At 45.1% G+C, this 23,403-nt stretch overlaps 1 protein-coding gene across 1 annotated transcript in view; it reads left to right on the forward strand.

Annotated features, from left to right (window-relative positions):
• The window catches only part of MGAT5 (alpha-1,6-mannosylglycoprotein 6-beta-N-acetylglucosaminyltransferase), a 263,857-nt gene that overhangs the window by 149,015 nt on the left and 91,439 nt on the right, over positions 1 to 23,403 (forward strand). Inside the window, exons 6-7 of the mRNA XM_077447804.1 lie at positions 15,227 to 15,301; positions 23,162 to 23,323. Of these exons, the coding sequence (XP_077303930.1) occupies positions 15,227 to 15,301; positions 23,162 to 23,323 (237 nt within the window). The remainder of the gene's footprint in view (positions 1 to 15,226; positions 15,302 to 23,161; positions 23,324 to 23,403) is intronic.

Here is a 23,403-nt window from a genome sequence, read left to right on the forward strand (position 1 = left end):
CGAGGCATATTTAAAGTAACACATTTAACACATGAAAAATGCTCTTAACTGGGAGGGCATAATGAGCATCTCTACTTGTCCAGCCTATATATAGAAAGGCCTAATGCAGTAGTGTAACCCTGTGGGGTCAAATATAATAAGAAATACCGCGATCAGGAAAAGACCCCGGGTGGCCAACAAAGTTCAGTAAGCTGAAAAATCCATCTTATGTGGTCAGCTATATAAAACAGCGAGGAGACTACAGCAAGGGAACTTCCAAGCTGAATGTACTCACGGTAGAGGGGAGGGAGCGACAGCAGTGGAAACTGGATGGGGAAGAGTAAGGAAAACAGTGCCCCCCTTCTAACAAGGAGGTAGGACAGAAGACAAAAGGAGGACATGAAGAGCCAGAGAGAACCAGCAAAGCAGATTCTTTCACCCAGAGCCTTGCAAAAGCCAGAGAAAATCAGCTGTGTTTCGACACCACCTTCAGATATGCGTCTGAAGACTAAGTGTTGCCATGGTCTTCATGTGTTACAAAAGGACTCCTCCCGGTTGTGGAAGATGGCTGTAATGTGCCCAAGTTTGTTGATTTTTAGAGAACCAGAGAGACCCCGAAGGCTGGTTCAGAATTCCAGCACAAAGCAATACATGCCTTGGCCGCATTTAGTAGCTGGAGGGGGAGGGAGGTCTTTTATTTTTTAATGGGCCGCTGTGTGAGGTGCAGCAAGCTTTCCCGCAGGATTATCAGCTAGATCGACTTTGGTCAGATGTTGGTGCAAGCCACCTCTCGCCAGAATGGTTTAATTTTAGGGCACCCCCAGAAGATGTGTAGCATAGTACCTGACCCAGCATTACATCGCCAGCATGTCAGTCACTTGTGGAAAAATACAGTGAATGGTTTGTGGGCACCCTATACCATATCGTCAGGATCTTGTAGCTGGTTTCTTGCACCTTTGTGGCTATGGAGGATTTATACGTTAAGTATTTTTTCCCTTTTGCGTGTCAGTAAATTGCATGTTGATGTCTGACTCCTATCGTGGGAGAAGTCGGGTCAAGGCAGCGCAGATAGGGAGACCGTGACAAATCGATTCCACCCTATGACACATACTTTCCAGCTCAGTGAGCTGGCAAGAGATACCTGGAGCACGGAAGCATTGACTAAGAAAATGTTGAAGCTGGAAACCAATCCAGAAACCTAAGGGAGGGTCAGCTGCGGAGGCAAGTGCAGCTGGGGAGAGTTTGCCGTCTGACCCTCAAGAAATTTCCAAAATTAGCACGGCTGCCGGATAGCGACTGAAGAAATTGGGAGTTCCGAAGACCCAGCTCAAACCTCGAATTGCCTAAAATGGGGATCATGGGTGAGAGAAGAGGAGGGATCGATGTGCTACAGAACATAGCCCTAGATACCTGTAAGGTGCTTCCCAGCGTGGAGTGATCTTGGCAGCGGCTAGGTAATCTATAGTCAACTTTTGGCCGTGCCACCTGAATCATCCAATTCCATAGCCACCCAGAGCTTGGCCTCAGCATGACAATGCCAGTCGACCAGCCTTATAAGATTGTCTGTAGTAGGCCCACACATCAGGTAGTCCCACTCAACCTCAACTTAGGGAGAGGGAGAAGCTGTAGCTGGATGTGTGGTTTCTGATGGGACCAAATGAACTCGCGAAACAGGGAAGTTATGTGTTTTAAAAAGAGAGGGCAGAAGGATAAGGAGCACCTGCATCAAATACAGGATCTTGGGTAGTAGTCATCTTCAAGGCACTACAGCTACCAAGTCAAGTGTATGCCAGTGTAGTAGATCAGTCTTCACTCTGGAAAGCAGGGGATCAAAATTGGCTGAATATAGTGCAGTCAGGTCTGAGGTAATGTTAACTCCTAAGTAGCAGATGGCATTGGGTGTTCATTGGAAAGGGGAGGGACAGACTATCATAGCCTGGTCTAGCAAGATGGGAAGAGCGGAGGCCTTTGATAGGTTGATTTGAAAATTGGATAATACGACATGTGTTTGTAATGAATCTAACAACTTTGGGTCAGTAAAAGATCAGATCTGCAAAAGCGGCCACCTTATGCACCCAAGAGACCTTCTGGTAGGTTTTCCTAGGTTTGAATCCCGCCAGGGTCACCCCTGGTTCCTCCAGCACCTCAGAAGAAAGATGGCATACCCGAGGATGCAAGACTGAATTGCTGATAGTGCATGTGTTGGAGGATCTTCTACGGAAGTGCGACTGAGATTGTAAAAGGTACGAAATTCTGCCCCCATGGCGGAGGATGTGGTCAACCTTTGCCCTGTAGAGGCCATGATAGAGGGAATAAAAGGTTCTAGTCCGGAGCCCACGTAGAGCCCAAGCCAGTAAGGTGCCTGGTTTGTTAGAATATTCATACATAGTGCAACGTGCCCATGCTAATTTCTCTTTTGTTTTATGAAAACCGAAGTTCCTTTCGAACCCTGATGAGGTCCTGGTATGTGGACTACACAAGGCTTGCTTTATGAGAGCATTCTAGGCTTTGCAGCTTCGATATATGCTCATCTGTCTGGGTACGTTCCTCCTTAAGTTGGGACCCAATCCTGATCTGGACCCCTCGGCCAACTGGTTTATGTGCCTCCCAGAGTATCAAAGGGTTGTCAACAGAGTCCTGGTTAAGGGAGAAGTACTCCATCAGGGCAGTCTGCAGTTCAGCCATCGTATACTCTGATTGTAACAGCCTCATTCAGCCTCCAGGATGGGGGACTTGGTATAACTGGACCCACTTGAAGTGTCAAGTGGACTGGGGCATGATCGGAAAATGAGATATCAATGCGAATGGACTCAACTCTAGGCAGATCCTTATGCTTGACCAAGAGCTTATCGAGGCATGAATAGGTATGATGGACTGAAGAAAAATAAGTGTAATCCCGCTCCTGAGGGATCGGTAACCTCCAGGGGTCAACCAGATGCAGAAGTTTCAGGTCTGCTTTTAAGGGCTTCAAACGAATATGAAAGATGAGAGGCAACGTGCGACACATCTAACAAAGGGTCCGTTGCAAAATTTAGATCCCCCTTCCGAAGGCCAGAAGCCCCCCCAGAAAGCCAGAAGCATCGGAATAAGGTCTTGTAGAAACTGGGTTTGATCTACATTGGGGAAATATACGTTAGCAAAGGTGACCTGCACATCCAGAATCCTCCCCTTGAGTAAGAGAAAGGGGCCCTGAGCAGCCATACATGCCTCACAAAGAGACCATGGCACCGACTTGGTGATCAGAATGGATTTCGTGACAGGTGAGGGACTGTGGTATGCCAATGGGGAAGTCTCCTGTTGATCAATCTAGGCACATCGTCATGCCTGAAATGTGTTTCTTGCAGAAACGCAACTTGGATTTTACGCTTCTGTAAATCCGCTAGCAGCTGGGAGAGTTTCTCTGGGACATTTAGACCCCACAAAATAAGGTGACCCATGACAGACTGCGATAAAATTGATAGTGCAGGCAGCCGAAGAGGAGATATTTGCCGGGGGTGGCCCTCGGGTGAGAGACAGAAACCACAAATAGAGTAGGGAAGAAGGAGGCAGGGAAAGATTATGGGAGAGGTAAGGGAGAGAGCAAGCAAGAGGGGAGAATGGGAGTAGTCTACAAAGTACGTAACATTTGGGTCCCTAGCTGAGCACCGAGGTACCCAGTCAGGGAGCCGCCCCAACGGGGGGTGGTTATGCTAAGGAGCAGTCAGAGATGGAGGTGCAAGGATGGGGTATCCTGAGTGAACATATTCTAAACGTCAAACAGCAGAAAAATGTAAAGCAAACATAACTGCACATGTGAAATAAGGTTGGTGCCCCAGGCGGAAGTCTGGACCCGGTCTTAAGGAGATAACACAACAAACCAGGAAAGAGAACAATTGCCCACCACATCCAGCCCGGAAGCACCAAGAAAAAAGGGAAATGGAAAAACTGAAACCCAGTACAAAACTGCCTATAGCAGAGCGGGTAGACCCTGAAGAGACCAGTTGAGCCCAATATCTACATACGGCAACGGTACGGATCTCTTAACCCCCCCCCCCCCCCCCCCAAGAAGGAAAACCCAAATTTCAAAAATTCCCCAGGCATTTTAAAGGGATGAGAGCTGGCTCGGCATTACTGTCCAGCTGAGCGGGCACAAAAATATGAGGGGAAAAGGGATCCGTCCAATACCCTCAAATCAGCAATCCCTTTGCATGGTCACTGGTTGCCCACCACCAACGTGGCAGTGGGCAAGCAAACAACCAAAATCCTAAGCCAGCTGCGTCCCCCTTTCTTTTTAGCTTTTGATGGTTATGGCTTGCAGATGGTAAAAAACGAAATTCATTATCTCAGAAAATTAGACTATTACAGAAGACCAATAAAAAGGGAATTTTAACACAAATGTTGGCTTAGTGAAAAGTATGTCCGTGTATAGTATGCATTCAATGATTGGTCAGGGCTCCTTTTTTACATGAATTTTTGCAACAATGTGGTGTGGCATAGGGGCAATCAGCCTGTGGCACTGCTTGCTAAGATGTTATGGAAGCCCAGGTTTCTTTCTTTGATAGCAGCATTCAGCCCGTCTGCATTGTTGGGTCTGGTGTCTCATCTATCTCTTGACAATACCCCACAGATTCTCTATGGGGTTTAGGTCAGGTGAGTTTGCTGGCCAATCAAACACGGTGATACCATGATCATGTGACCAGGTATTGCCACCTGCCCACACTGCCAAAAGTACCAAGTACTGCTTTGGACTTGATAAAACTTGGCCAGCACCACAAGATGAAATGGCTTCGCAAATCATCATGGACTGTGAAAAATTTTGCATTTCATTTGGAAATCAAGGCCCCAGAGTCTGGAGGATGAGTGGGGAGGCCCACAATCCAAGTTGCATGAGGTCCAGTGTGAAGTTTCCAGTCCAGTGATGATTTGGGGAGCCATGTCATCTGTCGGTGTTGGTCCACCGTGTTTAATCCAGTCCAAAGTCAGCATACGCCTCTACCAGGAAATTCTAGAGCACTTCGTGCTTTCCTCTGCTGACCAGCTTTATGGAGATGCGGATTACATTTTCCATTAGGACTTGGCACCTTCGCACACAGCCAAAAGTACCCAATACCTAGTTTACTGATCATGGTATCATTGTGCTTTTGTTGGCCAGCAAACGCGTCTGACCTAAACCCCATAGCGAATATGTTAAGAGGAAGAGGAGACACCCCAGACCCAACAATGCAGACAGGCTGAAGGCCGCTATCAAAGCATCCTGGGCTTCCATATCACCTCCATGCCACGCCGCATTGATCAGCAATTCACGCAAAAGGAGCCCTGACCAAGTATTGACTGCTTACTATACTGTACATGGACATACCGTATATACTCGAGTATAGGCCGACCCGAATATAAGCCGAGGCCCCCAATTTACCCCCAAAAAAACTGGCAAACTTATTGACTCGTGTATAAGCCGAGGGTGAGACATGCCTGTCCATCCCTGTGTGTGTGTCCGTCCATCCCTGTGTGTCCGTCCATCCCTGTGTGTCCGTCCATCCATCCCTGTGTGTGTGTGTCCATCCATCCATCCATCCCTGTGTGTGTGTGTCCATCCATCCATCCATCCCTGTGTGTGTGTGTCTCCATCCATCCATCCATCCATCCCTGTGTGTGTGTGTCCATCCATCCATCCATCCCTGTGTGTGTGTGTCTCCATCCATCCATCCATCCATCCCTGTGTGTGTGTGTCTCCATCCATCCATCCATCCATCCATCCCTGTGTGTGTGTGTCTCCATCCATCCATCCATCCATCCATCCCTGTGTGTGTGTGTCTCCATCCATCCATCCATCCATCCCTGTGTGTGTCTCCATCCATGTGTGTGTGTGTGTGTGTGTGTGTGTGTGTGTCCAGCCTACCTTTGTCCCGAGCCTCCGTCCCGTGCCTTGCCTCCTTGCCTCCGTCCCGTGCCGTGCCTTGCCTCCTTGCATCCGTCCCGTGTCGTGCCTTGCCTTGCCCCCGTCCCGTCCCGTCCCGTGCCGTGCCGTCCCGTGCCCTCTTCGTCGGCGGCCATTGTAAAGTTCAAAAGCTGCGCCGCCGCCTTCGCCTGTGATAGGCGGAACACTGAATTTCCCAGCAGCCTGTGTTCCGCCTATCACAGACGTCGTATCATCCTCGTCCGTAGTACGAGGATGATACGACGTCCGTGATAGGCGGAACACAGGCTGCTGGGAAATTCAGTGTTCCGCCTATCACAGGCGAAGGCGGAGCCGGAGGCGCGGCTTTTGAATAGAATGGCCGCTGTCTGTCTGCTCGACACGCTGATCGAGCGGGCAGACAGCGATGACTCGAGTATAAGCCGAGGGGGGCACTTTCAGCCTCAAAAAAGAGGCTGAAAATCTCGGCTTATACTCGAGTATATACGGTACTTTTCAGAAAGCCAACATTTCCGTATTTAAAAAAAAAAACCTTTTTTTTTTGGTCTTATGTAATCACATTTTCTGAGACGCTGAATTTGGGGTTTTCACTAGCTGTATGCCATAATCGTCAAAATTAAGAAAAAAAAAAAGCAATGTTTGAAATATCACACTGTGTAATGCATCTATATAAAATGAGTTTCTCTTTTTGAATTGAATTACTGAAATAAATAAACTTTTTGATGATATTCAGTTTTTGAGATGCACCTGCACATTGCCCTACTGGCTCCTATACACGCCCCTGCTGACCCACTGGCCTCTCTGCACCCATATGATCTTTGATCTCTTCAAAGGTTTCCTACCCATGCTGTAGGTTCTGTATTTCAGGCAACATGCTGCTTGTAGTTTGACCTCTGAGCTAAACAAATATTAGAGGCAGGTGTGTTCTTTCATAAATCCTGAAATTGCTTTGTGCATTTCTAACAGATCTGTGCAGTAATCTAGCTTGAAATAACTTCTGCACCTGTGCCTTTCCTCTGGAATGTCAGACAATTGCATTCTATGCATTAAGGTGAAAAAATATCTGACAGTCACGGCCCCCCCTGTTTTACTTACCTGACCCCTCGAAAGTGCCGCGCTCGCCTCCAACATCCTCTTTGCCGGCAGCTGAATGGCTGGAGTGGATGGATTGAAAGCAGCACAGTCATTGGCTTGCGCTGCTGTCAATCACATCCAATGACGTGGCACGCCAGGGGCGGGGCCGAGTGATAGTGAGCGGCTATGGGAGAGCACCCGCAAGTGCTTCTCACCATGCAAGGGAGCTCACATTAACGTGAGAAGTACTTGCGGGGGGAAGCAGAGACAGCCGCCGACCAGGTTCAGGGCCACTCTGTGCAAAACGAGCTGCACAGTGGAGGTAAGTATAACATGTTTGTTATTTTAATAAAAAAATTAAAAAATTAAAATTTAATTAACTTTTACAACCCCTTTTAAAGGGGTTGTAAACCCTTACAACCAACTTTGACCTACAGGTAAGCCTAGATTAAGACTTACCTGTAGGTCCAAGAAATATCTCCTAAACCTGCACGGTTTAAGAGATATTTGCCGAAAGACAGGCACTGAGCGCGCCGCTGTCAAGGGCGATATGCCGCGAGTGGCGGCTTCCGTGCGCATGAGTGACGTCATTGCGGCTTCACTGAATGACAGCGGCGGAGCAGTGAGACCCACCGAGAAGATGGATGCGGCGGACTACAGGGGACAGCGGTGACTTCGCTGGCTCTTGTGTCAAGTAAGTGACACATAATGGGCTACTATGCGATGCTTTACCTTTGCAGGGAATCGAAGAGGAAGTAAACCCATCAGCGTTTACTTCCTCGTTAAGATTTGTACACTGATTTTGATTGATACACCTAGATAGGTATTCGCGGTGTAAGCATCTTATTGGTATTTATTATATGCAATTTGCCAGTTCACAGGTATAACTTTTATTTTGTGGTTTTATAGTCCATTTACTTATTCATTGGTAGGGTTTAAATGAATGCAGGTTCTGTTTGCTAGGAAATTTTTGTCTATATTTTATATGGTGTGATAGTACATACCGTTGATTGGTTATCACAATGTTTTGCACATACCATTGATTGGTTGTTGGAATACATGTGGATACTGTTAAGATTTATATTTTTATAAGTCAATTATTTTGCACATATTTGATTTTAGCAATATATGCGGGTACTGTTAAGATTCACATCTATATGCACTTTATAAGTCAATTCGTTTACCAGATATCTAACTTGGTTGTAAAACCAGGCAGGCTGGTTACCATAATAATTTTTTTATTTTTTAGGCCAATTGGCACCCCCTACCGACCTCTCCAAATTCTGCACTGGTGATTTTTTTCACCTAGTTATGGGGTATCGGGTGCGAGATCTTTTTTCTGTTTTCATCCAGCACCAGCCAATGAAGGTGGGCACAGCCCAGCACCAGCAAAGGAAGATTTGTGTACACTTTAGCCCAGCACCCTGAAGAAGTCAGATGCTGGCATCAGAGTTTAATGCTGCTTTAAGAGGGGATGGTAAAAACATGGCTCAACTGCCTGTTGCCAGCTCCACAAATGAAAACCAGGCAACATTGCTGCAACATGATTGGAAGTGCACAATTGTCTACAATGTCTTTGTAGGTCAGCGTTTGCCAAAACTTATTGGATTGCTGTGCATATGGATAGAGATCTATAGCTCTCGTTTTTTTACATCCGTTTTTCAAATCAATAAACCAGCTCCTATAACTCACTTTTATTGCCTTAGTGTTTGTCTAGGTACAGTTCTTATTACGCTGGAACTGATTTGCTTTAACGATTTCCCTGGAACTTCTCTTCCCTTTATCTGGAATGCACAGGGGAAGGGCAGGTGTAGTAATATATGTTCCACTTATTTAGCTATACGGGAGGGATTTTTATCTTTTTTTTTTTTTTTTTTTTTTTTTCCCTGAGTAAAACTGATGTTGTGAAACATTGTTATGATTTTTGACTTGCAAATCTCTTCATGTGGACTTTGACCAAAAATACGATGGAAATTAGAACAAGCAGATTGCCATCCCTGCTGCTTGCAGATGGCATTGAGGACAAGGTGAAAAGATTTGTGTCAAGATGCGCCTGTACAACAAGCTGTGACTCTTATCTGAGAACACGAAGTACAGCCCAGAGCTACAGATGACCAAAAATGAATCTTCAGTTCTGTCATTTCCTGAAGAGCTGCCATGAACCCCTCACCTGGGGTTATATCATCTATTTTTCCCCATTTCCAAAATATATACTTTGTGTGGCACTACAGTGTGTTTTCAACAAGTTGCTATCTTAAAGACCCTGTTGCCAAAACTACAACAGTCTCCCCATAAGAATATATGTGCATTTAACATATTTTATGCAAGTTATTTACCTGTAAAAGCCTCCCTTGTGTTGACAACCAAAAGCCCTGAATCTAATTCTGGGCCCGCCATCTTGGAAGTAATGTCAGCAGCGCCAATAGATTTGGTTGTCACTGTAGTAATGCTATATGCAATATTCCCATTCACCTTTTCCCCTTCCTTCTACCGAACCTCTTTTTAGCCATAGCTAAATAGCTGTAAAATGTGCATTATTAAAATTAACATTTTTAGAATTGGTAGTTATTTTTACAATTAGTATTTGTATTTTTACAATTTTTATATTGTTTATTGGGTTTTAATACAAAGCACAGAACAGTTGCACAGTACAGACTGGTGCCAAGAATCAAAACGGTAAGAGTTTTAGCAATACATAAACGGTCACTTAGTGTTACAGTGGTTTGCCATCGTAAAAACCTTAAACCCACTCCAAGGCTTAGAGCCCAGAGTGAAGCGGTGCTCAACCAAGAGTAGGGTGTGGGCTATGGAACCCTTGAGGTTCATCACCAAATAGCCAGAATCAAACACTGCGTAAATGTGAGCAGAGCTGTGACTGAAGAAAGAAAAACAAGATGGGAGAAGTTGAGTGTTCTCAGTAGAAGTCAAGAGTAGAGATCTCTGGACTGGCAAAGATACGATGTAAAGTTGAGATGAGTGGCAACACGTTATCCAGAATGTATTTATTAATGCAGGTGGAGTACAGACATACAGCGGCCTGTGTGTTTGTTTCAGCAACAGCCATCTAAGGGTACGATTAAGGCTGTGTAGCTGAAATGCATAAACCGCTTTACTCCACCTGCATTAATAAATTTGTTTTGGATGATGTGTTGCCAACTACACTCCAACTCTGTGCTGCATTCACACTACAGCCTTTTGAATCGGGGGCAGATTTGTCACGGATCTGTAAAGAGAGAATGAACCCACGCTATGGAAAAAAGGTATATGTAATAGGGCTGCTGCTAAAGTGAAAGGTGAAAGACCCCAATAAATGCAAAATATTAAAAATTTAACTCAACCCAGTATTAGGCAAACCTATATACAATATAATGATATGGCTTAACGACATGGTATAAGGTGCAAAAATATAATTTTATGTAAAGTGCAGTCATAAAAAGTCCATCCAATATGGTGTGCTGAACTTGTAAACAGTTGTGGTGGTTCTCAGGTGACCATTTGTGCTCCCCTCCTGGGTCCCCACTCACCAGAAAGGCTGTAAATACGCCTGTTTAACAAAATGCTGTTTTTGCCAGGCTGCCGAAAGGAAAAAGTGCCCATAATGGAGCCGTTGCATCTGCTGGGCACAGGCCAGCTGCTGTATCTCCTGGGCACAAGTAAAGCTGCATTGATCACATGTATCATGTCTGCAGTCTGACCGTCTCCGGTATCAGGTTTGCTAGAGGTGCACCGAATGGAAGTTTTGCTAATATTAGTGTGTTTAAGAGACTGTGGACATGACACGAGATTATTAGGTACTGAGGACATGATGCAAGGGATGGTTAGATACTGTGGGACATGATACAAGAGATGTTTAGGGACTGGGGGACATGATACAAGAGATGGTTGGGGACTGGGGGACATGACACGAGAGCTGGTTAGAGACTGGGGGACATGATACGAGAGCTGGTTAGGGACTGGGGGACATGATACGAGAGCTGGTTAGGGACTGGGGGACATGATACGAGAGCTGGTTAGGGACTGGGGGACATGATACGAGAGCTGGTTAGAGACTGGGGGACATGATACGAGAGATGGTTAGGGACTGGGGGACATGATACGAGAGCTGGTTAGAGACTGGGGGACATGATACGAGAGCTGGTTAGGGACTGGGGGACATGATACGAGAGCTGGTTAGGGACTGGGGGACATGATACGAGAGCTGGTTAGAGACTGGGGGACATGATACGAGAGCTGGTTAGAGACTGGGGGACATGATACGAGAGATGGTTAGGGACTGGGGGACATGATACGAGAGCTGGTTGGAGACTGGGGGACATGATACGAGAGATGGTTAGGGACTGGGGGACATGATACGAGAGCTGGTTAGAGACTGGGGGACATGATACGAGAGCTGGTTGGAGACTGGGGAACATGATACGAGAGATGGTTAGGGACTGGGGGACATGATACGAGAGATGGTTAGGGACTGGGGGACATGATACGAGGGATGGTTAGGGACTGGGGGACATGATACAAGAGATGGTTGGAGACTGGGGGACATGATACGAGAGATGGTTGGAGACTGCAGACTGAATTTTTCTTGACCTTTCTTGCACTAAAGGTGCCAATAATCACCAACAAATTATTAATTTAAATTGATATTAAAAAGTTGAATATAATAAATTTTATATAAAAATATAAATAATTTTAAAAACTGTCATTTTCGTTTTTTATCCTAGTACATCCTTGATTTTCAGCACCAAAATTTCCATTCGGTGCACCCCTAGTAGTAGTGGTTTGATTGGTGATTGTGGTGGGATGAAATGTAGTAATGGTTTGATTGAACCTGGTGGGATGAAATGTAAGTTTGGCGATCGTGGTGGGATGAAATGTAGACAGCAAGATGTATTAAGCAATACGTTCTTAACTTTCGGGAAATCTGGCATGGGTGTGCCCTATATTTATTTATTTTTTTAATCTACTGGATAGGATGTTGTCATTGTTTTTAAACTATTGCTAATTCCGAACATGTGTTCCAAGAGAATTACAATGTGGAGTTAGTCATTGGCTTCCTGCTTGTACACTTTTCTAGTAGTAATAGCCAAATCCTTTTTTTTTTTTTTTTTTTTTTTTTCTTGGGCTTTCTGGAAGTGCCAGTCTCCCGATGTGTCTACACAAGCTTAGTGTTTTTATACAGCCAAGTTTTTTTTTTTTTTTTTAACCTTAAAGGCTCTTTCACACGTGTGGACTGTTCAGATCCGCCCGTCAGTTTTTTCAGGCGGATCTGAAAGTTCGCTCTATGGAGCGACGGATGTCAGCAGTGACATGTCTGCTGACATCCGATCCACTCTGCAAAATCCAGAGGGATGGATGTCCCATTTTCCATCCATCTGGCGGATTGGATGAAAATGGACAGGCTGAGCAAGTGAATGGCTGGATACAGATCCGCAAGTCTGAAAGCATCGCTGCCCCCATTCAATACTTAACTGATCTCTCTCTCAATCCAGCACTGTGCCCATCTGCAGCTTTACTTGCCACTGTTCCTCTTCTCTTTACCAACACTTAAAGTTGTATTTCTGTTAAGTTGTTTTTTTTTTTTTTTTTTGTAAAGCCAGGAGAAGAAACCTATCTTCCCATTTCATCAAACCTGCAGTATTCTTGAAAAGTGGCCTTTGCTTACATTTTTTGCAGGTTAAAGTGGTTGTGGTTTTGCACAGAGAATTCCTGAACCTTTTCTGGGGTCCCCTGCTGGAGTGGGGGCTTCGTTAGGAGGGGGACATCCTGTCCCACTTCCTCCTTCCGCCCAGGGACCGCCAAGGTGACTCCTCCTTTTCCCTTAGGCAGCCCCTCCCTCTAGGCTATCTCCTGGGTCACGTGACAGGTCCCCGGGTGTGCACCACGACTCACGCATGCTCCATACATGCCCAAACATGAAGACGAAAGCTGTCACCGCCGGGTGCCCAGAGTGGCAATGGAGGCGCCGGTGGAGAGGAGGAGAGGAGCGACCCTCTGTTCAGCCACATCGCTGGACCGTGGAACAGGTAAGTGTCTGCTTATTTAAGTCAGCAACTACACTTTTTGTAGCTGACTTTTAATAAACATAAAAAGCCTGGAACTCTGCTTTAAGATATGCTTTAAAATTTTAAACCTCAGAAGAAAGAATCAAATGGAGGTGGGGAGGCAGTTGGTGTGCACCTCAAGCTATGGAACAGGCTGTATTTCTGTAAATTATAAATTTTTGTATTTAATTTAAAAAAAAACTTTTTTTTGAGATATACAGGTGCATCTCAAATTAGAATATCATCAAAAAGGCAATTTATTTCAGTAATTCAATTCAAAAAGTGAAACTTCTATATAGGTTCATCACACGCACACTGATATATTTTAAACATTTCTTGTAATTTTGATTATGGCTTACAGAGAATAAAAACCCAAAATTCAATATCTCAGAAAATTTGAATATTGTGAAAAAACTAAATATTGTAGACTCATGGTGTCACGCTCTAATCAGCTAATTAACTAAAAACGCATGTAGAGGTTTCCTGCACCTTTAAATGGCCTCTGTCTGGTTCAGTGGGTTACACAATCTGGGTGAAGACGGCTGACAATTGTTCAGAAGACAGTAGTTGGCAGCCTCCAAGGAGGGCAAGTCACAAAAGATCCTTGTTAAAGAAACTGGCTGTACAGAGTGTGGTATCCAAGCATAATGGAAAGTTGAGTGGAAGGAAAAAGCGTGGTAGAAAAAAGGTGAACAAGCAACAGGGATATCCGCAGCCTTAAGAGGAGACAAAGACCATGCAAGAATTTGGGAGGAGATTCACAAGGAGTGGACTACAGCTGGTGTCGGTGCTTCAAGAGCCGCCACCACCACCGCACAGACTTATACGGGACATGAGCCACAACTGTCGCATTCCTTGTCAAGCTACTCCTGAGACAATGTCAGAATCCTCTTACCTGTGCAAAGAAGAAAAAGGACTGGTCTGTTGCTCAGTGGTCCAAAATCCTCTTTTTGGGTGAAGGTAAAATTCCAGAGCGCTTCATACTTTCCTCTGCTGACCAGCTTTATGGAGATGCTGATTTAATTTTCCAGCAGGACCTGGCACCTACCCACACTGCCAAAAGTACCAGTACCTGGTTTAATGATCATAGTATCGCCGTGCTTTATTGGCCACCAAACTTGCCTGATCTAAACCCCATAGAGACTCTGGAGTATTGTCAAGAGGAAGATGAGACCCCCAGACCCAACAATGTAGATGAGCTGAAGGCCAGTATCAAAGCAACCTGGGCTTCCATAACACCTCAGCAGTGCCACAGGCTGATTGCCTCCATGCCATGCCGCATTGATGCAGTAATTCATGCAAAAGGAGCCCCGACTAAGTACTGAGTGCATGCTATACTGTACATGGCTGTACTTTTCACTAAGCCAACATTTCTGTATTAGAAATCTTTCTTTTATTATTTTTTTTTTCTTCTGTAATCTAATTTTCTGAGATACTACATTTTGGGGTTCAGTCTGTGTAATGAATCTGTATGAGTTTCACTTTTTGAATTGCTGAAATTACCTTTTTTTTTTTTTATTCTTTTTTTCAGCTGCACCTGTATATTATATTTAGCCAAGAAGTTAGAATGGACAGCAGAAGTAATGGAAAAGTTGTGTGTATGGCTGCCAACTTTCTTGATTTACTTTGCGATAAGAGTCGCGTGCTCTGAACGTTGTTGACCTCTCGGAATTTAGGACTCAAGCCTCACATGCATAAATAATTCTACTGAAGGGAATACTCTCTGGAAACAACCTTTGTTACATTCTGTTTGCTCAGGAGACATTAGCAGTGTTATCTATGCAAGGTCACATTACATATTGTCATGTAACTCGGAATAGCCATACTGTAGCTGTATTCTACAGTATACATTATACTAATGTGTTTTAGTTGTGTGTTTTTGTTTTTTACTTTTTAATATGGTTTCTGTGTTGCCAAATTGCTCAATGGTCATCGTTGGGCTCTATTCGTAATTCAGTGTTTTAAATCGTGGGCAGATTTGCAGCGAATCTGGGTGACATGCTTCCTGCGATGCATGTTGCTGCGTTTGCAATGCGTTTTATCGTGCCAGACCCATGCCGCGATTTGAGGTGTCATTCAAATAAATGGCATCCCAAATACGAGCCCCCGATCTGTCATTTGCACATCGGCACTTTCAAATCGCGGGCAGATTCGCGGCAAATCGGGCAGTGTGAATGCAGCCTTTGTGTGTTGGGATGCATAATGTGTTTTTTTTTTTTTTTTTTATTTAATTTTTTTTTAGGTTGAAAACTGGTGTCCTCGACTGCCATGGAGAGCTGTAAACCAGAAGGAAGAGGAAGCTGATAAGCGAACAATGGTAAGCGTTAAGAGGATAATTGACTTGGTGGAGACTGCCCAGCACGGGTCACCTGACCATTTAGGCCCTGTTAAAGCGGGAGTCCACCGGGACTCCACGTTTTTTTTTTTTTTTTTTTTTTAAAAGCCAGCAGCTACAAATACTGCAGCTGCTGACTTTTAAAATAGTGACACTTACCTGTCCAGCGCGCCCGCGATGTCGGCACCCGAAGCCGATCGCTAGGTCGTCTGTCGGGTCCTGCCGCCGCCATCTTGGGTATGGGAATCAGGAAATGGAGCCTTTCGGCTTCATTTCCCGGTTCCCTACTGCGCATGCGCGAGCCGCGCGGCGCAATCCGGACGGTCCCCGCTGCCTCTGGGAACTGTGTGTTTCCCAGCAGGCAGCGGGGCACTTGCGCAAAGGGGCGGGCAGTTGCGGAAAGGGGCGTAATCTACGCCCCTTTCCGCAGACAGCTATCCCGGAAGTGGGTGCAGTTACCTGGATTATCCAGGTAACTGCACCCCCCTCCCCCCTGAAAGGTGCCGATTGTGGCGCCGGAGGGGGGAGGGAATTCCCATTTTAGGGTGGACCTCCGCTTTAACAAGGGGTGTTTAGCTGCCTTCCGCATGCAGGGCAGTCTTACCAGCACAGGATACACAGGCGTTGCGTGCATCCCTGTGCCGGAGTCCCGTTAACTATTGGAACCTACAGCTTCAACACACAGCTGTGCTGTCCTGCCAAAAACATGCAGGTCCCGTTCTCAGAACTTGCCATGTGTGCATTTGAGGACCCATGGCATGTTGAGTCACAACGACCATGTCCATGCAGCCATCGGCTATCGTGAAAATCAGTAGATTAAAAAAAATAAATAAATGGAATGCTGGCACAGGGATGCACAAAACTTTTGCATCCCTGTGCCAGTAAAAGACAGCCTTGCACGGGGCATGCAACTAATTATTGCTTGTGTGATGTTGGTTCTGCAATTGTGTGACTTGAGAATACATTTTTTTTTTTTTTTTTTTTTAAAAGCTTTCCGGCTCTTAATCTAATTGCATGGTTGTCCGAGGTTGACAGGTCACCGTCTTGGAACAAGCATTCGCAGGAAAAATCCTTTCTTAAACCAGGTGTTTACACTGCTGCTATTAGGCAGAAAACCTTCCTCTGTGCAACCTTCTGTTTTCACTTGGTTCACAAGGGCTTACATTCCTGACTTCAGTGCTTAACCACCCCTGACCACCTGTACAGGGACTCAGAGGCTGATACAAGGTCAAATTTAGGTACTTGCACGTCTTGTAATTAAAAATAAGACTGTACTAATACAGAGCTGCCTTTAAGTGATACTAAAAATGTTTTTTTACCTTTTTAAAGTGGGTGTAAAGGTATAAGGTTTTTTACTTTTTGTGCATTCTATGCACAAAGGTAAAAAAAAAAAACTTTGTGCAGCAGCCCCCCAATACTTACCTGAGCTCTCTCTCTCGAGCCATCAATGTTTACGAGAGCCTTGCCTCTCTAGGGGCTCACACTCCTGATTGCTTTTTGACAGCAGCAGACGCCATTGCCCCACCCTGCTGATAATCACAGCCAGTGAGACAGTCAGGAGACAGAGGGGTTGGGGGTGAGCCGCATGCCTGCTTGGGTGCCCCCCGAGCAAGCTGCTTGCTATGGGGGCACCCAACAGGAGGTTTTCCATTTCTCTGCACCCCCAGCCCCTTCCCTGTGTAAAGAGGAAGAGGGAAGAATAGATCCAGTGCTGTGCGTGGCTGCATCTCTTCCTCTTCACACAGGACTCAAACAGTAGCCATTGGCTGCTGCTGACAGGGCTAAGTCCCGCTGTGCAAGTCTTTGGAGTGCGGGTCAATAGAGACACCCATCCCGAGAGTGAGCAGACGCTGAATCCATAGCAAGCGGTTTGCTATGGAGACACACAAAGAAAAGGAGCCAGGATCACTGCCAAGGAACCTGACCTGAGAAGTGGAGAATTGGGGCTTCTCTGTGCAATACCACTGCACAGAGCAGGTGAGTGTAACGTTTGTTTTCATCAAAAAGAAAATTTGACTTTAGTGACACTTTAATTTGTGTGTCTATCTATACGGAGTTCAGCTTTAAAATGTCAGAAAAGTTTACTTCTGTTTGCTATCGTTGCTCTGTTAGACAATAAAAGGTGTATTTTGTTATCTAAAAATGTGAAAAAATGTGTCACCCAAAATATGTAAATCTATAATATGCAACTTTTACCTTTTTGATTTAAATAGCAGATCTGCTGCAGTTATAGAGCCCCCAACAATAGTGTGGGGTAAGCAGTGTTGCAGAAAAAGGTGCAACTGCGCTGACCCTAAATAATTATCTCAGTGATTCATCATCATCATGAATTCAAATAAAGTGCATATTTAGTGAACTGCAGTATAAAGAAAATTATTCTTCTTAATAATAAAATCATGTGTTAAAACAGTCTCAATATTCCTCTTCAAAAGATGATTATCTGAATCCCACGTGAACAAATCCCACATCCATGATTGGAAATTTTTCACTAATTCGTAAGACACCACCTCCTAAAATAAACGCTCACCAGAAACAAGGTAAAAAGATGCCTTTGGCTTGTTGGGTTAACTACTCCACTCATACAAGAATGCCGAAGATTTACGGATTGAATGCCAGTAATCACTCCTTGCATGTCCACATTAATCTCAGGATAAATGGGGTGCCTATAAACAGGCACTAAGTCTTTCCAGCAATGCTATTATGGCTAACAAGCGTTGTTCCGTCTCCTGGGATCGGTCATAAGATCTAAGCCTCGATTTGGTGCGGGTTGGAGCAGGAACACATGATTGGTTGCGAAACGCAGAGAGGCTTCTGGGTAATGCTGACATCACTTCCTGCCCAAAATCGAGGCTTTCATCGTACGACCAATACCAGGAGATGGAACGACGCTTGCTAGCCCTAAGCATTGCTGGAAAGACTTAGTGCCAGTCTATAGGCACCACACTTATCCTGATGCCGCGTACACACGGTCGAACTGTTTGACGTACTTAGTCAGTTGAAACACATTTCAGCGGACAATCCGCTCGTGTGTGGGCTTCAGCTGACTTTTTCAGCGTGCAGTCCGGAGTACTAAGAATTTCGGTTTTTCCAAAAATCTGTCTGTCGTACTTTGGTTTCAGCGGACAATACGGTCGTCAGTATGCTAGTCCGACGGACTAAGAATGGCGCATGCCCAGAAAGGATTTACAGGGCTTTGCTGTGTCTTGGACTTCCTATTTCTAGTCCCGTCGTACGTGCTGTACGTCATTGCGCAAGCTTTCGTCGGACTGTTTGGGTATCCGTGTGTTGTCAAGTCCGTTCAGTGGAAAGTACGCCGGATTGTACGTCGGATTGTATGACGGACTAAGTACGTCAAACAGTTCGACCGTGTGTACGCGGCATGAGATTAATGTGGAGATGCAAGGCGTGATTACTGGCATGCAATCCGGAAATCTTCAGGCATGCTTATGAGTGGAGTGGTTAACCCAACATAAACCAAAGGCGTCTTTTTACCTCGTTACTGCGGAGTGTCCATTTTAGAAGGTGGTGGTGTCTCACGAATTGGTGAAAAATTTCCAATCACGGATGTGGGATTCGGATACGCTTCTTTTGAAGAGGAATATTGGGACTTTTAAGACTATTTTATTCTTGCTTAAGAAGGATCATTTTCTTTATAATATTGCAGTTCACTAAATATGCACTTTATTTGCATTTATGATCATCATAAAGATTGTTTTTGATGTGGTAAGATAAATAAATTTTCTTGTACATCATGGGGCACAGAGCCACAGTAATTTACTGTATGGGTTATAGAGGCACCTTTAGGTGATGGACACTGGCACACCCTAGACAGGAAATTCACTCCCTATATAACCCCCTCCCATTGCTGGAAGTACCTCAGATTTGCTTTTCTGCCAGTGTCTTAGGTGTTGGTTACAAGTAAAGAGGTGGTGTGCTGAGCTCTGCTGGGGCAAGCCATGCAACTGGATCCATTCAAAGTGTCTTCCCCAGGCCGAATTGAGTGGTACCCGTGCCTCGTGTTGGAAGAAACAAGGTTCTGCCTGTAACGCTTCTCTTTAGAGAGCTAGACCCCGGGATCCAGTGTTTGTTTTTGTTTTTTCAGCCATATTTCCTGGCAGGGTGCTTTACAGGCCCAGGGTTGTAGATCCCCCTGATAAAAAGGGGTTCCTGAAGGTTTTTTAACAGCCCACGGTGAGTGGTGAAGATTGGGTCTGTTTTGTTTACCACAGAACCCTGCAGCCGGATAAGGTAAGGGAGATTCCTAAGGAATTTTTGTAATTCTTGTGTATTTTCTCCTTTAAGTAAATGTGTTATGCCGCATAGGGGGCTGTCGAGAGCACGTACCTGATTCCATGCTTGTCATTCTCACTCTGTGTCACAAGCTGCATGCTTCCTCTGAGCCCAAGCTCCAGGTAGGATGTGGGAAGGGGGGTTTTTCTCTTCGGAATGTCCCCCCACAGCTTCTTTCCAGGCAAAGAGCATGGCTGTGTTCTGCACCACTCCCGCAGCCACCGCATTTATGGTGGCTCTCTATCCACCAGCTCTCCTCCTCTTCTCTACCCCAGCCCCCCTCCACGTGTGATCCAGCCGGATCAGAGCCCCCGCTCGCATACTCCCTGTATATATTACTCAGGAGATTTTTTCCTCAGCCATGAGTGGATTGGAGGAAAGATTAATGGCATTAATCGCATCTTCACAAAGTGGAAGATAAACGCATTAGGCCCCCTTCTACCACCCAGGACCCTCAAACGGAGGAACACTGGAAGAGGGAAGATGAATCCCCCTCAGGAGACTGGGAAGGGACTGATGAATCCTTTTCCAATGAATCAAGTAGGGAAGGACCCTGTTCAGCGTCACAGGCTGAGAAATTGCTGGTGCATTCTCTTACTGAACAGGTCTGCTCCACATTTAATTTACCTGTAACTGAGTTGGTTGAAAAGCCCACTTGTTTGAGTTCACTGAAGCCTCCTCAAGCTGTGCAAGCTTTTCCTGTCCAACACTTTATGGAGGAAAAATTTACTAAGATGTGGAGTATACCAGCAATTGACGCTGCTATATCCTCTGTAAATAAGTTTGACTTGTCCTGTTGACAACGCTCAATTGCTAAGAGATCCAACCAATAAATTCCTGTTAAACATTTTTTTTTATTGGCAGGTTCAGTAGCTCAATCTGCAGTGGAGGCAATTGGAGTGTGTGAGTCCTTGAGAGACCACTTGAAACCGGTGCTCAAGGCCCAGGTTTTGGCTGAGCTGCCAGTGGCTTTGTCTTATGCAATTGATGCGATCATTCTATCTTAAAGTCCTCTCGCCTTACACTTGGGTTGGTGCATATGCATAGAATCTTATGGTTGAAAAATTGGTCAGCCAAAGCACCATGCAAAAAGCTCCTGGCGGGTTTTCCTTTCTGCTGTGAAAGGCTGTTTGGCTAGGATTTGGACAGTTATATCCAAAAGATTTCAAGTGTGAAAAGTATCCTTTTGTCAGTTAAGAAAAGATGTAAACGTCCCTCATTTAAACGGGCTCTTTCCCCGGTGCCAGGGGCATCAGCCTCCAGGCAGGCGCAACGGCCTCCACCGTCAGGTTCAAGAAGAAAAACAAAAAGTCCTGGGAGAGGAAACCTACAAGACAGAACACTAAAGCCCCTTTATGAAGGGGTGCATCTGCTCGTTCGTGTGGGGGGAAGACTGCTACAGTTCTCAAGGATCTGGCAGGAGGATTTTCAGGACAGGTGGGTGGTCTCCACAATAACTCTAGGTTACAAACCAGAGTTCAGGGAATTCCCATCTCCTCGTTTCCTCAGAGCAAATGTTCCTAAAGATCCAGAGAAAAAAAAGTCTCTCCTTCAAGCTTTAAACAAATTTTGTTGCAAAAAGTGATCCTGATGGCTCCCATGACATGAAAGAGCCAGGGGGTTGGGGTTTTATTCAAACCTTTTCACAGTGTCAATCGACATCAAGGATTCATACCTGCATGTACCTATTTTCCCAGCTCATCAGAAATATCTGCATTTCGAAGTGGAGAAACGTAATTTTCAGTTTGTAGCTCTGCCTTTCGGCCTAGCTACTGCATCTCAGGTGTTTACAAAGGTCCTGGCCCCTCCTCTGGCCAGATTAAGGGCCCAAGGTATAACTATTATAGCTTACCTAGACAACCTGCTCTTGATAGACTGGCCCAGTTAGACCAAAGCTTGGTCACCACAGTCAACTACCTGAAATATCTAGCTTGGGTCCTAAACCTAGAGAAGTCTTCTTTAAAGCCAGTAAGAAGACTAGAGTACTTGGATCTGGTTATAGATGCAACCCAGAAGAGGTTCAACAAGGTTGACAACTTTGTGTCAACAAAGGATCCACTTGCATGCAGAACAGATGCATTGGTGACCCCGTGGTATCAGGTCTCACTGATTTATGCTTTCGCTCCTATTCTGCTGCTACCATGACGACTTTGCAGGATCAAGCAGGAAAAGAAGTTGGTGGTTTTTGTGGCCCAGAACTTGGTATGCAGAAACATTAAAGACGTCGGTAGGGGCCCCATGGACCCTACCGCCACATCCAGACCTGCTATCGCAGGGACAAGTCTTCCATTCTACCTTACAAATGCTAAATTTAACAGTTTAGCTATTGAAACCCACATTCTGAAGAATAGTGGGCTTCAGGCTCAGTGATATCTACCTTGATTAATGCAAGGAAGCCAGCTTCCAGAGTCATTTATTATAGTCTGGAAGGCATATGTTTCCTGGTGTGAATCCAGGGGTTGGCATGCCAGAAAGTTATAGGTAGAATCCTTGCCTTTTTGCAAATGGGGTTTGCAGTTAGCATTACTATGGGACATCCCATACAATAATTACTGTGGCTCTGTGTCCCGTGATTTACAATAAAGAAAATAGGATTACCTGTGACATCTTTTTCTTGGAGTACATCACGGGACACAGAGGCCCATCCCCTCTTCTAATGCAAGCCATACATGGTCGAATTTCGAAAAAAAAATTATTTTCAAAATCAGTTTTGTGATCCGATGATGCCACCATTGATTTTCAAAATTCAGCCAACCAAGCCTTCAATTTCACCTCATGTTGCTACAGAAAAGAATTTGACCGGGAATCTTCTTTTCTCTCTGTAAACTTTCTTTTCTTATTACATTTCTCGCACGATTCTCCCATCATTGATTAGAATATCGTTTTTTTCCAAAGATTTCCAACATGTCCGATTCCTCAAATTTGATTTCCGCACGAAAATCGGCTGTTGTTGCAGCCCACTAATGGTGCAAAATTCTTTCGAAATTCGAACCGTGTATGGCCGGCATAATACACGCATATTGCTTTGCTACAAAAACGGAGTTACTACCAGTAATGGGAGGAGTTATATAGGGAGTGAACTTCCCGTCTAGGGTGTGTCAGTGTCAATCACCTAAAGGTGCCTATATAACCCATACAGTAATTACTGTGGCTCTGTGTCCAGTGATGTACTCCAAGAAAAGTGTTTTTTGATCACACTAAGCACGAGAGCACATCATGGTCAGTTCTCTAGTTATGCTGGGACCTCGGTGTACCCTCCCATGATCAGACTTGTCCTGACACCCCCCTGCTGCATAGCCATTCACTGGCAAGCCCTGTATGCTGCTGCTTCTCCTCCCCCAGCTGTTACGCAGCTGAGAACAGAGGAAATGTGATCACTTATAAAAAAGGAAAGAAAGGTACATGTTTAATATCTATACAAAAAATTTCTTGCCTTTTAATTTCTATTTTAAACTGGGTTGTTTTACAAGGTGTTCGTTTAGAATCACCTTCAAAGAAAAATGTTTCCCTTTTTAAGAGCTCACAGACCTCTCCATTTTCTTTTAATTTCAGGCTGAAATCCGAACAGATTTTGAGCACCTCTACTTCGTCATGTCTAAACACCAGGAGTTCCACTGGATGACGTTGAGGATAAAGAGGATGGATGACACCTGGATAGAAGCAATCAAGTCCCTGGCAGAGAAGCAGAATTTGGAGAAACGGAAAAGGAAAAAGGTACTTTCCCTTCTCTCTTGGAGGTTTAGAACACTTTAAACACCAGCGCTGTCTGCAATGCACGCTCCAACCGTCCCCGC

Source organism: Lithobates pipiens, unplaced genomic scaffold (assembly GCF_037356315.1).
Source record: "Lithobates pipiens isolate NorthernLeopardFrog02 unplaced genomic scaffold, aLitPip1_a1.2 Scaffold_22, whole genome shotgun sequence".
Classification (NCBI taxonomy): Eukaryota; Metazoa; Chordata; class Amphibia; order Anura; family Ranidae; genus Lithobates; species Lithobates pipiens.